The sequence below is a fragment of the Lepidochelys olivacea genome (assembly GCF_965140295.1).
Source record: "Lepidochelys olivacea isolate rLepOli2 genome assembly, chromosome: 1".
Lineage (NCBI taxonomy): Eukaryota > Metazoa > Chordata > Testudines > Cheloniidae > Lepidochelys > Lepidochelys olivacea.
Genome location: NC_140411.1, coordinates 48,374,465 through 48,391,289, shown reverse-complemented (window position 1 = coordinate 48,391,289; position 16,825 = coordinate 48,374,465). Strand labels below are relative to the sequence as shown.

The window sequence follows — 16,825 nt, the reverse complement described above, 5'->3', positions numbered from 1 at the left end:
TAAATTCTTTTTGTGATACATCAAAATACAAAGAGCTTAGCTCTTTCACATAAAAACCCACCAGCAACTCCAAAACTTGAGAATTACCAGAGAGATCAATACAATCAATGCCCCAACACTATCCTGCTGCTCCCACAACTACCAGTCCTTTTATTATTATTTCTGGTCATGTAGTGCCAGCCCTAGAAGCCCCAGCTGAGAGCAGGGCCCCATTATGTAAGGTACCATATACACAGAGTGAGAGTCAGTCAGTGAGCTCACAGACTAAACAAGCAAGACTGACCAAGGGTAGCAGGGAAAACAGGCACAGAAAAGTGAAGTGATGTGTCCAAGGTCACACAACATAACAGCAGGGGAGCTGGGAATAGAAACCAGATCCCCTATTCACATGGCCTCTCCACTAGCCCTCTCTTGTAACACTGCTCATGCCCCCAAAACTTTGGTAATGAGTTGGACCTTGCTGCAAGCCATGGAGGTCAACAGCTTTGTGGTATTTTGGGCCAAGGAGTAGAGAAATGCATTCCAAACCGGAGGACCCATCATGAAGAACATCCTGCTGTGAGTGTCCTCTGTATTATACTGAGAGGGCTCCTGCTCAAATGCCTCCTCTGAACACCACTGCTGTAGTCTAGTGTGGGGAGAGAGGCAGTCTCTAACTTTCTGAACTATTGAACTTAGCCATATTTTGATGTGGGTTTACAGGAGACCTATGACCTATAGACACCAGACTGAATGTGTAGATGATAGTGAACCATCCTTAAGGAAAAAGAAAAGGAGTACTAGTGGCACCTTAGAGACGAACCAATTTATTTGAGCATAAGCTTTCATGAGCTACAGCTCACTTCATCAGATGCATTCAGTAGAAAATACAGTGAGGAGATTTATATACACACAGAACATGAAAAAATGGCAGTTATCATACACACTGTCAGGAGAGTGATCACTTAAGGTGAGCTATTACCATCAGGAGAGCGGAGCGGGGGGGGGGGGGAACCTTTTGTAGTGAATAATCAAGGTGGGCCATTTCCAGCAGTTAACAGGAACGTCCGAGGAGCAGTGTGGGGTTGGGGGGGGGGAGAAGGGAATAAACATGGGGAAATAGTTTTACTTTGTGTAATGACACATCCACTCCCAGTCTCTATTCAAGCCTAAGTTAATTGTATCCAATTTGCAAATTAATTCCAATTCAGCAGTCTCTCGTTGGAGTCTGTTTTTGAAGTCTTTTTGTTCTAATATTGCGACCTTTAGGTCTGAAATCGAGTGACCAGAGAGATTGAAATGTTCTCCAACTGGTTTATGAATGTTATAATTCTTGACATCTGATTTGTGTCCATTAATTCTTTTACGTAGAGAGTATCCAGTTTGACCAATGTACATGGCAGAGGGGCATCGCTGGCACATGATGGCATATATCACATTGGTAGATGTGCAGGTGAACAAGCCTCTGATAGTGTGGCTGATGTGATTAGGCCCTATGATGGTGTCCCCTGAATAGATATGTGGACACAGTTGGCAACGGGCTTTGTTGCAAGGATAGGTTCCTGGGTTATTGGTTTTTTTTGTGTGGTGTGTGGTTGCTGGTGAGTATTTGCTTCAGGTTGGGGGGCTGTCTGTAGGCAAGGACTGGCCTGTCTCCCAAGATTTGTGAGAGTGATGGGTCGTCCTTCAGGATAGGTTGTAGATCCTTGATGATGCATTGGAGAGGTTTTAGTTGGGGGCTGAAGGTGATGGCTAGTGGCGTTCTCTTACTTTCTTTGTTGGGCCTGTCCTGTAGTAGGTGACTTCTGGGTACTCTTCTGGCTCTGCCAATTTGTTTCTTCACTTCATCAGGTGGGTATTGTAGTTGTAAGAATGCTTGACAGAGATCTTGTAGGCGTTTTTCTCTGTCTGAGGGGTTGGAGCAAATGTGATTGTATCGTAGAACTTGGCTGTAGACGATGGATCATGTGGTGTGGTCTGGGTGAAAGCTGGAGGCATGTAGGTAGGAATAGTGGTCAGTAGGTTACCGGTATACGGTGGTGTTTATGTGACTATTGCTTATTAGCACCGTAGTGTCCAGGAAGTGGGTCTCTTGTGTGGACTGGTCCAGGCTGAGGTTCATGTTGGGATGGAAATTGTTGAAATCATGGTGGAATTCCTCAAGGGCTTCTTTTCCATGGGTCCAGATGATGAAGATGTCATCAATGTAGCGGAAGTAGAGTAGGGGCATTAGGGGACGAGAGCTGAGGAAACGTTGTTCTAAGTCAGCCATAAAAATGTTGGCATACTGTGGGGCCATGCGGGTACCCATAGCAGTGCCGCTGATTTGAAGGTATACATTGTCCCCAAATTTGAAATAGTTATGGGTAAGGACAAAGTCACAAAGTTCAGCCACCAGGTTTGCCGTGACATTATCGGGGATACTGTTCCTGACGGTTTGTAGTCCATCTTTGTGTGGAATGTTGGTGTAGAGGGCTTCTACATACATAGTGGCCAGGATGGTGTTTTCAGGAAGATCACTGATGGACTGTAGTTTCCTCAGGAAGTCAGTGGTGTCTCGAAGATAGCTGGGAGTGCTGGTAGCGTAGGGCCTGAGGAGGGAGTCTACATAGCCAGACAATCCAGCTGTCAGGGTGCCAATGCCTGAGATGATGGGGCATCCAGGATTTCCAGATTTATGGATCTTGGGTAGCAGATAGAATACCTCTGGTCGGTTCCAGGGGTGTGTCTGTGCGGATTTGTTCTTGTGCTTTTTCAGGGAGTTTCTTGAGCAAATGCTGTAGTTTCTTTTGGTAACCCGTAGTGGGATCAGAGAGTAATGGCTTGTAGAAAGTGGTGCTGGAGAGCTGCCTAGAAGCCTCTTGTTCATATTCCGACCTATTCATGATGACGACAGCACCTCCTTTGTCAGCCTTTTTTATTATGATGTCAGAGTTGTTTCCGAGGCTGTGGATGGCATTGTGTTCTGCACGGTTGAGGTTATGGGGCAAGTGATGCTGCTTTTCCACAATTTCAGCCCGTGCACATCGGCGGAAGCACTCTATGTAGAAGTCCAGTCTGTTGTTTTGACCTTCAGGAGGAGCCCACCTAGAATCCTTCTTTTTGTAGTGTTGGTAGGAAGGTCTCTGTGGATTAGTATGTTGTTCAGAGGTGTGTTGGAAATATTCCTTGGGTCACTTGATTTCAGACCTAAAGGTCGCAATATTAGAACAAAAAGACTTCAAAAACAGACTCCAATGAGAGACTGCTGAATTGGAATTAATTTGCAACTTGGATACAATTAACTTAGGCTTGAATAGAGACTGGGAGTGGATGTGTCATTACACAAAGTAAAACTATTTCCCCATGTTTATTCCCACCTTGATTATCACTACAAAAGGCCCCCCCTCCCCCCGCTCTCCTGCTGGTAATAGCTCATCTTAAGTGATCACTCTCCTTACAGTGTGTATGATAACACCCATTTTTTCATGTTCTGTGTGTATATAAATTTCCTCACTGTATTTTCCACTGAATGCAACCGATGAAGTGAGCTGTAGCCCACGAAAGCTTATGCTCAAATAAATTGGTTAGTCTCTAAGGTGCAACTAGTACTCCTTTCCTTTTTGCGAATACAGACTAACACGGCTGCTACTCTGAAACCCATCCTTAAGGAATCATCTGCTTGATTTTCTTAATATTTCCTTTGACACTTTTACATGAGCAGATATGTGTGTCTATACATCTGCATCTTGGTTAAACAGTTGGACATCAGTTTTTCCTTTTTAGAGGTGGAATATCTCTTCCACCTGACATTACCTTTACTTAGTCAGGGCTGGGATTCCAAATCAGACTGTGGTAAGGCATAAGTTGCCCTACAGCCTCCTTTTAAGAAAATTTGGCCTTGAAGTAAGGAAGCATTTGGTGAGGGACCACTTTCCTTTTGAAACTGCAATAAGTCATCATTTCTGCTATGGGTCCCATTGGAGCTTTTCAGTGGAAGAACTACGCAGCTTAGAAAGAATGGTCCAGACTAGAAATGACTGATATTTCAGGCTAAAAAAATCTAAGAATTGAGAAGTACAAAGAAGTGCTGTGGCACCTGAGACATGCGAACCTGTGGTATAAAGAAATAATTCTCTTCTATTCAGCTGGAAAATGTACAGGAACAAAACATACAACCATATTTTGTAAATAATACCATCTAAAAGGGCTCCCAGCGGTCTCCAAGTAGCTGTAAAGTACGTTACAGCCCACCTCATGAAAACAGTGCAATTCATTTAATATTTATGTGGAGGTTTATAATATATAAAGAAAACAGGTGCATTGTAACACATCATCCGTTTCAGCGGCTGTGTCTTAGTTGGTGCCTGGCCCCTGGGCCAAACTCACAGAAGTTGCACTAGGAATATGGAGTGAAATCCAGGCTGAGAACTTTGGAAAACTACATCTGCTTGTGGCCCAGCTGGGCCTGTAAGGAGCTCAGGGAACTGGGTGCCCTGGTGGTGCCAAGCTCTGCGGGTGGCCCAGCTTCCAGCCAGAGACTTTGGAGAGCAGGGTGATCATTGGGACTGCAGCCCCTGCTGCTAGCAGGGAGGGGCCCTTGGGAAGTGTGGGGCTCCTAGGCTAGAAGCCCCCTTGGGAAGTGTGGGGCCCCCCTGAGCTTGCAGCCCCCTGGGGAAGTGTGGGGCCCCTCGGAGCCAGGGAACTTGCTGGCCCCCACATGCTCCCTCGTGACAACACGGCAGGATACCGCCCCCACGACCTGTTGCCAGTCCTAGCAACCGTTGCTGAGTGAGGGCGGCGCTCGACTCTCTGGGCTGTTCGTTCTTGGGGCTTCCCCCGCTCCGCGGCCTACAATCCCCATGGTGCCCCGCGGGGGATGCCGTGCGTGACGCACGGGGGAGGGGCGGGGCTCGTCTCTCCCCTGCTGTGTCCCCTTCCCTCGGCTCGGCGGGCGCCATGTTGGCTTGAGAGGAAGATGACAGGCAGCGGCTGCGGGCGCGGGGCAGAGAGCGGATCGCACTGAGACGGCCCCGGCCCACGGCGAGACGAGGCAGGGCAGCCCGCCCGGCACTGGGGTCCCCGCCGGGCCGCTAAGGGAGCCGTTGGACGGGGGAGGCAGCGGCGATGAGAGCAGAGACCTGAGGCTGCTGCGGGCTGGAGGCGGCTGCCGTTTAAATTCCCCTTGAGGCGCTGCCGCTCCCGGAGCGGTGTGGGGGAGGGCACCCCGGGCCGGGGAGAGACGCTGCCCTTCTCCCTCGCCCGCAGACACCGTGCAGGGTGGTCCGCCCCCGGCACCCCCCGCCTCCTGGGAGGACACAAACTTCAGCCGCTCGCTCCGGCCGCCGGAAGGTCGCCCAGCCTGTCTGGGTCGCCCGCTTTAATGAGGAGGTGACTTGGGCGCAGAGCTATCCCGTGAATCATCCCGTCATTATCCGTCTGGGCTGGAGAAGGAAGAAAACCCCCCGCCCGCAGTTCATGTCACTGTACAGCCCTGTCTGGTCCACCTGGCACCGCTGCTGCTGACAAGGATCTGCTGCCATCTCCGGGCTGCTGCTGTGCCCGCTGGAGACCGGCTCCTCTTGGATATTTCCCCCTCAACAAACAGCCTCCTCTCTGCGTATCCACCACTCACAGGAACATTGAACTTACTGCCGCCGAACCGGGCGCGGATCCCTTGCTGTGCGAGCTTGGTATTATTATTATTTTTTTTAAAGTTGTTTTAAACCACTAGAGTATAACAGCAAGATGTCCAGCAGTGTCCCAGCTGACATGGTAAGTACCGGGCGCCTTATTTGCTGTCGTTACTACAGCCATTGGTTGACAGTCTGTTGGGTGTGTGTTTGGGAGATGAAGACGGAAAAAGAGAGGGGTTCAGCAAAGAGGGTTAGCAGAAAATGACACTCCTGTCCCTTAAGGATGTAGGGGACAAAAAGTTCCAGCCTTCTAGTGTCTCCTTCCTCGCCCACCCTCCCCCCCATACGTCCAGATGCTGCTTTGATTTTTCCTAAGGGAATCGGGGAGCTGCAGTGTCGTCTTGTATGTAGTAAGGCAACTCGGAGAGGTAATTGTCCTTCTCCTTTACCTACACCAGTGAATAGCTGTCTGCGTCTTTTCATTTTGTGTAGCTGTATTGTGTAACTCTGTGAAGCATTTTTGAATTATAATGTGTGAGCGAGATGCTATACAAAATAAAACTGTACCGGAAACCATTTGTGTCCAAACCATAGCATACTGGAAAACATTTATCCTCCAGAACCAGCTGAAATTCGGCCCTATTCTCTCCTCCCACCTCCCTGGCTTCCCACCAACACTTTGGCATCTAGCATTGATAGGGAGATAATCTCTTCACTTGATACAGGTGAACAGGCAAAAACTCACATATGTATTTACACAATAAGATCTCTGGTGTACTAGCTGCAGTATTGACTTTTTTCAAGGACAGTTGTATTTCTTTTAGTGAACTATACTTCGACCAGTATAGTTCTCTGTTGAGCTCCCGTTGGACCTGCCAGATCAATAAATTTAAAACCAGAAAGGTGTATAGATGGGCATGTTCTGGTGCTTTGGGGGGAGGAGGAGGGAGTTCTTGCACTAGTCTTTCAGGTCTGCTAATTAATCTATTTGCAGCATGAATTTTCTGATGTTATATATTGAAAGAAACTGGTTAATACATTTTTATGTGTTACCTCTTTATTCTTACAGCAAAACTCTTCCACATATCACTTCATTCTTCATATTTCAAGGTGATTGGTGGTGACTTTGTTTTAGAGCAGAAGACACGTCCATGCTTCTGTCATTTGGTGTGAAATTACATTTTGCCTTGATAACCTAGTGCTGTAGAAAGAATTTAAAGATGGATAGCCCTTGTTTCAGGCATAGTAGGTATGCAGTTAATGTGCATATTCATGCTAATCAGGCTGTTGGAATAGTGGTACCATTTGGGAGCTTACTTTCATTGTTTCTTGCAGAGGGTCATTTTGGCTGCTGTAGAAAAATTAAATTTTGCCAAAAAAAGAGAAGTAATAAGATAAACGATTAAAAAAAATCGGTGGCTGTGGGCTTTTTTTTCTCTCTCAGATATATTCTGCATATTATGACTTGGAGGGTGGGGGGACTGTTGTCTCTGAGTTTGAATCCTTTGCAGTGTAATTTTCAGTCATAATATTATTTAGTGTATGTTTCCTTTCAGGGTCTCCTTAGCCCTGAGAATACACTGAATAGTCTTTCCCCTTCCCCTCACTGACTAATGCGTCATATCACAGCAAATCTTACTCTAGCTGAGGAGGGCTGGATGCAAATCCCTTAGTATTGTTTTTGAAATTTGCTGGAGGGGTCTCTAGACAACAACAGGAAGCACTCTTCTCTCCCCTTTCCCTGAGCTGAGCAAGTTGCCCCTCCACAGTACTCCTGGACCCTACCTACTTGGGAATCATTATGCTGTCACTAGATATCTTGTGCTGAAGACTTGATTTTATATCAATGTACACATTTAAATGATAGAAATAAAAAAAATTTAGCTATAAAAACTGTTCTATCTTTTAAAAGCAGTAATTATTCTGATGCCATATTGGCACATTGCTACTAGTAAAATAGGCCTAAAGATATGCCATTTGTTCATAATCAAGAAGATTGTTAGCAGTAGTGATTTTTTGGATATATGGGGATGAAATATCAAATGATAACATCAGTATCCATTCATTTTAACTGGGGGTATAAATTCATGCTGGCTTTTTCAGGACCATTTCAATAGGTTTCTGCATTTTTTTTTTTAGCTGCAGTTGTCTTGTCTTAACAGGCTTGAGTCATATACACTGTGGAAAATTGGGCTATTAAGTATGGATAAATTGTTAGAAGGAACATGGGGAAATGACACCCCCTTGAGTGCTGCAAGTTTCAGTGCTGTAAAATGCCAATATAGACAGTGCACCCGTGCTGGTAGCCATGCCCCTCGTGGAGGTGGGTTTTTTAGAGCGCTGGGAGACCTCTCTCCCAGCGCTCTGCCGCAACTACACAAGTCAAGTTAAAGCGCTGCTGTGTAGACTAGCCCTTAGTCTCCTATTATCAACAACGTCCTCACTCCAAAAGCTCACATTTGCTAGTAATCCCTGTTTAAACTGATTGTTCCTAAAAGAGAAGCATTTATCAGGCTGTCACCTTGTTTGTTTGTATTTACTGTAGAGTCTTGGTAATTTGCATTTCCCTAATCCACCCACTCCATAATTTGTATGCACAAGCAATGGTCTTTTTCCCAGTTCTCAACGATTTAATAGTAGTCTAGAGGGATGTTGTATTACTAAAATTCATTACGTTTACAAAACCATTTACAAAACACTGAAGTATTATAATAAATAATTAAAACTAAACTGTATTTGTCAAATAAATGAATTAGTGTCTGCTTTTTATTATTTTAATGGCTACTTTGCAAAATGTAGTTATTTGCAATAGCTCTTTCTATCAGTGGAAATTAGCAGTGTTCTGGGGTGTGTGTGTGTGTGTGTATATATATATATTCTGAATTTATATAAATCTATGGAAGCTGTACAGAAATTTCAAGCTAGTACAGTATTTGAATATGTGCAAAACTTTGACCTCTTTCTCGTCAGTCATGTTTGATTGACTTCCTCTAGAATTAGTCGCTTTTTATGTTGCTAAACATTTCAATACATCAGTCCTAAATGATTAACATAATAATTCTTTATCATTTGCATTCTATTAACAAAGTAGATTATGACACGTCACATTCCAAACATTATTTTATAAGTATGTGTTTTGCTGCTGCTGTTGCAATACATGCTACTCAAAGGTTAAGGCTCCAGTTTTTCAATGAAACCTGCTAGTGTTGACCTATGTGGCTGTGTGGCTTTTCATCAACTAATTAGGACTCTAGACATGTGTAGGGGTCAGTGGTAGCAGATTGTATTGCAGGATTGGATCATAATTTTGTTTGTTTTCTCATAGTTCACTGTTTTAGAATATTGGGGGTGCCAGTGACCATAGGGATCATCTCTGAATATTTCAAACACTTTCACCAGAAAATTGACCAGTTTTGTTATGCAGTAGTGGTTGAAAATAGATTGTAGATAAGAGGTGATCTGTTTGCAAGTCATATTTCTTAAGTAAAAATAAGAAGGCACTAAGTGGTTTGCGGATTCATGTAGTTAATTTGACTCTACTCTTTTAACTTAATGAAAATATTTAGTTTTCTGTTTGAGTTTTGATATAAGCATAGTTGAGTGTTTCAGCACAAGTGACTCAAAACATGGGCTCAGTACAGAAGCTATTACTTAAATGAATAATTCTAGGGATTTCAGTGGGACTGTCATGTGAGCCATGTCTCTTGTACTGTTACTACACTCTTCCTTACAAATCTAATTTCTTTTCAAGGACTTCCATCTTTGAAAAGCACCTTGTATGGCTTAGTCTTAAACTGAGTCCTTCCTGCACCTTCAGACATTGCTTAGGGCATGAACAAGACTCTGCCACCCCTGATTATCCAGGGCCACCCTTTGTATGTCTTCTATGTTGTTAAGTCCCATACGTTTTCTCTCTCTGAGTAATGTTCGAGGGAGATATTCTTTTTGTTGACCCCTTTTGCATAGGCACCATGTAAACAACAAAACATTTATAAATTAGGAATTTATAGACTATTAAATTATTTTATACAGTCTGTTTGAATCCATATACTAAGACTTAAGCAAAAGACATCATGGTGTGTGGAATGCCTATTTTTAGTAAAACTTAATTAGCGTCTCCGGTGCTAGGCACTTAACAGACACAAGACAGGTGCTTGTCGGGCAGAAATACTATCGTCTTTATGGGTAATGAGGATAGTGGACAAAAGAAGGGCGGCAACAACAACAAAAACTGGTTCCAAACTTATTCCACGGTTTTTGAAGTGGTTTATATGTGTGCCTGTACAAGCTATTTCAGGAAGTAAAAGGTAGGGAGAAGGTGGGTGGCCTAGTGTATACTGGCACCTGTGAATTGTGATTTCATGAGGGACTTGATGGAGAAAATCAGATAGGGATATGGCCTCAGGCAGATTGTGCAGCCTGAAAGAAGGTGCAGTAGGAGAGTGGAAGAAGAACCTGAAGAAGTAGTTGTGTGCAGTTAAGTTTCAGTATCCACCAACCAGTTTAAAAATATTCTAAATATAAGAATACTCAAGGAGAATATCAACATAATATATTGGAAATAAAGTAGTTAAACATATTTGATTTTATTCACAGCATTTCATTTATGGGGACAAAATTCAAAAAGTGGTGCATCTTTATCCTCTTACCTTATTTACTTTAGTTACTGTTCCTCCTTTTACCTTTTCATAGGCTTTGTGACAGAATCTGAAATAACTTTTCTTATTTTTTAAACTGATTAGATACCAAGTTGACTGTGTTAAGTTTATTAAGGAGTGCTTGAGGGAGTGACTAATAAATGCTAAAATGTTATTTCTGTGCATTTTACATCCCCTTCTCCAATCTGAAGAGTTTTAAGTATTTATTCCTGGTATATTGTGTTCTGTATTTAATTGTAACATGTTATCCAGTTTGCAGCCAGGAAGCATTTGGGTATTCTTTCTTTCCTGATACAGGAGAGAGTGAAACATATCACAGTGTATCATTTCCTGTGTTGTCGTCATTTTCCTTTTTGTGTGTGTATGTCGGGGATGTGGGAGGGGATCAGGATGAAGAAAGCCCCTTTTCTGGTTCCCTATATGTTGAATCAGGGTGTGTAACATATTGCAGTGCTGCTTTTAAAGGGACAAGACATTTCTCCCTGCCTGTCTTCCAACACTCTCTTGTTACCTGCAGCTGTGATCAGGGCCATACATGCTCAAAGCTGATGTCACATATATACTTGGCAACCTCTACTAAAATTATCTGAAAATATTCCCCCTGCCCAACAAACAAAACGGAACAACCCATGTATTTAACCAGGTGTACCAATCATTATTATGATCATTTGTTTGTATACAGGACATTGTGTACTCCCTGGCAGAATAGGACCAAATTCCACAGTACTCATCCATAACTTTTAGGAAGTGTTAATTTACTCTTTTCACAATAAAATGCTCCATATTTTATTCCCCCACACGAGCACAGATCTGTGTCTCATAGTTGAAAATACTCCGATGTAAAATTTGTCAATGGTTATTTTTGAAGATGAGGTTTTTTTGCTATGCTCTCCAGGTGGCCCAGCTCCTCTCCTTGGGCCTTGGCTCCTATGTTGTTGTTCAAGTTGTTTGGCACAGAACTTGCATCCACCATTGTGCAAGGAACTGACAGGGCTTATAGTCTGCTTCATTGGGACATTTCCTCCTGGCCTTGGCTGCTGCTCTGTTTTCCAGGCAAGTTAAGTCATCAGCCTATTTTCTGGTTCCCCCTGTTTCCTGGCTGTAAGCTGGACTCTAGTTCTTGCTCTCCAGCTCCCCGCTGTCTAGTTCCATGAAACAGTGCAGGGAGCACACACTGGAATCCAATTAATTTCCCCTTTTGGGGAATGGTGGGGAGCAGAGGCAACTGCTGGCAGGTCCTGGAAAGACTGAGAGACGGAAAACAAAAGCTGGGCACCTGGTAGTAGCAAAATGATGAATTCTACAGCAACAAAAGTTGAATTTTGTCAAAAAATAGCGAAATTCTGCAGCTCTGGAGTCCACAGGGCTCTATTTGAGATAAATGGGGCAATTCACAGTTCTCAGAGTTATTGTTTTGGTCTCTGTGCAAATGCAGGCAGGAAACAGTGTTGATGCTTTCAAGGTTTTTTCCATGATCACTATGACTGTAGACCAGCGTTTCCCAAACTGCTTTCCACGGAACACTGGTGTTCCACACAATGTGAACAGGTGTTCCTTGAAAGAATCTAGAATTTAATCTTGACTCTTGCGCTTGATTTTTGTACCTTTTTATACGCGCTTTCCAGTTAGAAATTGTTAGTTCAAGTTATTTTAAATTTATATTTTTGCTTTGTTTTATAAAATAAAATATATTTGAGCATAAATAATGCAATTTTTTATTTGAAAACCAAACGACTACAAAATAATATTATAAATGTTCTGTAATAGGCTAAAAAGTTTGGGAAACGCTGCTATATATATAAATAAAAACTCAGATTCTGGAGCACAGCTCTGTAAAAGGAGTGAAATCTGAGGCTATTCAACGTGGAATACGTGGGGCCTGCTTGTGTATACACTTACATCCAGTTTTTGTCCGTTTCTATGCTTTAATAAGTTTTAGAGTATAAGGTTTGAGGGCTGGAACTGTTTTTTCGTATATGCTTGTACACTGCACAGCACAATGGTGTTCCAGTCCTGTCTGCACCCATTGAGCGCTACTGTAAGATAAATCCTAGAAATAATGTGGGAGAAACTGTGGAACTGACTATATGCAAAGTGCTGTCAAATACACAAAGTAAATAATCTGAAAAAATAGTGATGTTGCCACAACAGTAATTCCAAATCCCCAAAATAAAACCTGTTTTTCCCCACAGAGAAGCCAAGCCCCTGGATCTTAGAGAATTTTTTCTGTGTTTTTTGTTTTTTTTAACTTTTGACCTTCTTCCTCACTCTGAAGAATTTACATTATTCTTGGGAGGGTGGTCTTGCAGGAGTCTAGGCACTTCTGGAAAGTTCTGGGTAATCTTGATGGTTCTGTATATGGCTCCTCTTATTTTTCAGTCTTCTATCTGCACTATTGCATTCACTAGATATTGGCCATTTATTCTAAATTTAGTAACAGTGAAAACTTTTGATTCCATCATTGTCATCTAATCCTGGCCATGATGCTGATTTAAGTCTAAATTTCAGACCTTTTAGCACATCTACAACTTCAGCTTAGTTTTGGAGTAGTCTCTGGTTTTGGTATCCAAAAATTGGCAAAGATCAATCTATGACTATGCTATAACAACTTGCATTTGATGGGATTTGCAACCTCCTACTATGCTAACCACCTCCAGGGTAGCACAAAATGATCAATTTAAAAAAATGACTGAAGTATTTTGGCCTGGCTATACTTCCCAAAACAAATTTAAAATGGCAGGTCCACCACCAGATGCTACTTGTGATGAAAATGAAGAAATATTGAAGGAAAAAATTAAAGAACGAACACTTATAATTGTAAGGACTGTTGGTCAAATATGAGAAAATTCTTGAAATTGTCTCTATGCAGCCAAATGCATTCCAAGTTAATGCTATTGATTATACATCAGAAAAGAAAATTTAGAGAATAATGTTACAGAGAATAAAGTTGCTGAAGGGGCCTTCCAAGAACGTTGGTAAAATTGTGTCAAGGATATCTTTGTTATTTGTTAAGCCAACGGAAAAAAGATGAGACTTCTCAGTTGTTGTCATTCTAAACTTCTGATGTATAAGTCTTCAGAAATATTTACACCTTGTTAAAGAAGTAACATTGAACCGTCCTAAAGCATGGAGTGAACATTGAAATATTCTTTGACAGCCACTCTCAGTTTCAGGATGGGTTGGTTGGTTGTTTGACAGAGAAGGATTGATATGTTCTAGTTTGACAATTGCAGTCAGTGGAATCCATTGGCAGGTTCTCTCTAAACTTGTATCTAGCAATCATCATAGATGTGTTTGAAATTTACATTAAAAAGGAAGAGGGCGTTGATCAAAACATACTATAAATTTTCTCCGAAAAGAGTCTTCACAGAGAGCCACTAAACTTATAAAAGCATCTGAAAGAGGAGGGAACTTGTCATCACCTTGCAATGTGTCGCCCCTGATGCAGGATCGGACTCTTTTCAAGTAATTTTTTCTATAGTTTCTGGCAGTGGCTAAGTGGCTTAAAAATAATTTGTCAATGTTAGGTCCACATATCTATATTTCTTACCTAAAATTCTTTGGGAGATAGATTTCAAAACTTCATGGAAAGCTAGTGGTAGAATCCCATACAATTAATTATCTTTCCAATTAAGATATTATTTTGTTCCATGATAGTTAGTATGGAGATAGAAATAAATATAAATTGACTGAGTTTAATGTGTCCCATTTTTATTAGCCAAGTCATAAAACAGATGTAAATAGGACCAGGTCCTGTTCAGCACTGTGCCAGATTTGTGTTAGCCCTCCACCAAAAAAAACTTCCCTATACTTTAGTGGGTCCAGCTCCTGGATAATAGTATCTCATAGTCACCATCTAAGAAGTGTGTCTATGACACTCCTACACTGTATGTCTATCTGTTGGAATAGCCCCTGATTGCTCCAGGTAGCTGTCATCGATTCAAGTACTGTTCAGGCTCATCTGATTTACACCAAAGACCTGGACCTGTGCCAGGACAGCCATAGTAGATTCAGGGGGAAACAATTCTGGCTCTCTTCTTTTAGTGCTATTCAGCTGCAGATCTGGACTTCAATTTGTAATGCCAATATTTCAGGTATGGATGAATGCTTCGACCTTGAAAAACTTGGGTCTTTGCTCTTTTGGAAGCTTTCCCTTGATCTTTCTTACACCATATTATGTTATGTAAGATAAGAAATTCTCTTAGATGTAAATTTGGTACCTTTTTAAAATAAACATAACATGGTGGGTTTTTTTCTTCTTTTGAGATTAAACAGTGAGAAGAATGTGTTTTATTTCCAAAGTAATTTCATTTCAGAGTTGGATATTGCAACATTGGTTAATATCTCCTCTGTGCAGCAAGCATGATGTCCCAGTGCATTGTGGTCTAACAGTCGCCTGTGCCACACTAATCTGTTTCTGAACTCTAACAAACATATCAAATGATACTGCTTATAGTCCCTTAGAATACTGACGTATATATTTAATATAGAGATTCCATTATTGTTCGTAATAAAAATAAATAGTGGAGATCAATATTTAATCAATTAATTGTGCCTTTCAGAACTGCGGTATAACTTTAAGATGCTGATGGTGTGTTGAGCTTGATTAGTTATCCAACAATCCCTATTTCCTTGTTACCCTAATGAGTCATCAGGAGAGCACTTCAATTATTTTAGATCTGTGGCCTATATATATATATATATATAAAAAAAAGTTTATAGTTTCCAAAGGAGCTTAAGTACCAGGTTACCTTGGCTCAGATATTCTTTTCATAGCATTATGTATTGTATCATTAGTGACTGAGAGAATGGCTAATAATGAGCTATACAGTATCGATAAGGTTTAAAATCGTGGATGTAATAGGTTTTATTACACATTGGTACTTGGATGGGCCGGTGGCATGAATGTGACTGTTTGGAATAATGTTCAGTTACTTTAGTTGTTGTACAGTGTACTAATAAGGGTTGAAGTTTGTATGTCATCTTGGTGCTATGCATTTTTAATTTTAGTCTTTACAAAGAAGAATTATGCAGAGTAATTAATAGCTGTTGTGAAACCAGGGTGGATAAAAATCAATTATTTAAAAAATAAAATAAAAAAAATCTGATTTTTTGTATATAAATCAGATTTTTTTTATTTTTTTTATAAAATGTATCCAGCAATGATCCCTCCATAATGCCAGCTATAGTAAACTTCAGAGCTAAGGATGAACCATTCAAGAAATATGTTTGCTGATGATGTTCTAAAGAAAGTCTCACCAGTGAACTGGTGGAAGTCACTTAAGCAGTTGGATTCAGAGACTGTTGAAGTGATAATCTCACTTTTAACAGCAGTAGCTTCTTCTGCCGGTGTAGAAAAAATATTTTTTTCCTTTGGACTAATTCATTCCAAATTGAGAAATCGTTTGGGACCTGAAATAACCAAACAATCATTCATTTTCTGATATAGCTGTAAAACTAATCTGAAAAGTTTTCAAAATTAATCACTTTAAATATGTATAGTGTGTACCTTCTAAAAATGAAACCTACATCTGTCTCTGAGTTGTGAAGAATATGTATTAAGGTTATAACAACCAACAAGAATGCACTTTTATGTAGAAATCCATGATTAAGTCAAGTCTTCCTGACTTGTAATTTAAATCATGATTTAAATCAAATCCATCCTGTGTGAAACATCATAAAGCAAATATAATTTTCATTTGTGAAAACTGAATTACTGATGTAAATGGACACAATTACATTTCTTATTGGATTTACGTAGTTATGCATGTTGTCTTAATCTTTACAGTTTAAGGTAAATCATTATATGGGGACTCATCTGTATTTGTATATATGATACTTGTATGCAGCTTTTCTTTTTTCTGTTTACAACAATACCAAGACTGGTTGCAAAAATATTTCAAATTTTGATTTATCAAGTTTTTTTACTGAGAGAGGTAGACATCGTGAACTCTTTTTATCTTGCGAATAATGAAAATATTGGAACAGAATTGAAAATATGTAAAAGAATTGGTGACTCTCTACAGTTGTATTGCAACAGGTGAGCTGGTAATATTACTATGTACCTAAAATGAAAGTACTTTTATGTGCTGTTTGCCGTCATCCTCTGAAAAAAGAACAGTATATTATTATAGGTAGGGGTGGTAGTGCTGTCTGTTACTAAGGTTACCTGATACTTCCCATTTTGTTCAGTTTCTTATAACTTTACCACCATGTTTGCCTTAGGCTTTGTTTTTTTATGAAAAACTTCAGCCAAAACAATTCAGCCATTTCAGAGAACTAGGTTAGAGAAAAATTGTTTTGACCACATTAAAAATTCCAGTAATTTTTTTTTTTTTTTTTTTTTTTGAAACCCACTAGTGCATCCATGCTTTGGAGCAGGGATTTGAAATTTTGGCAGGGAGTTGACCTTTGTGTCAGTGATGTCTTTGCCATCCCTGTAAAAATCCACCCAAATTTGGCCAAGTTGCATTTTGTGCATGCTCAGTAGAGATTTAATAGAACTTTGCTGCTAAATTCTTCAAAGATTCCATCCACCACCAAGCATAGTGTAGTCCAGGTTTTCAGCAACCC

General features: G+C 41.0%; 1 protein-coding gene across 1 annotated transcript in view; it reads left to right on the top strand.

The window, feature by feature from the left end:
- Positions 1–4,890: 4,890 nt before the first annotated feature.
- UBL3 (ubiquitin like 3) overlaps positions 4,891–16,825 on the top strand; it is a 78,712-nt gene continuing 66,777 nt past the window's right edge. Inside the window, exon 1 of the mRNA XM_084610074.1 lies at positions 4,891–5,733. Within this exon, the coding sequence (XP_084466200.1) occupies positions 5,707–5,733 (27 nt within the window). The 5' untranslated portion in view covers positions 4,891–5,706. The remainder of the gene's footprint in view (positions 5,734–16,825) is intronic.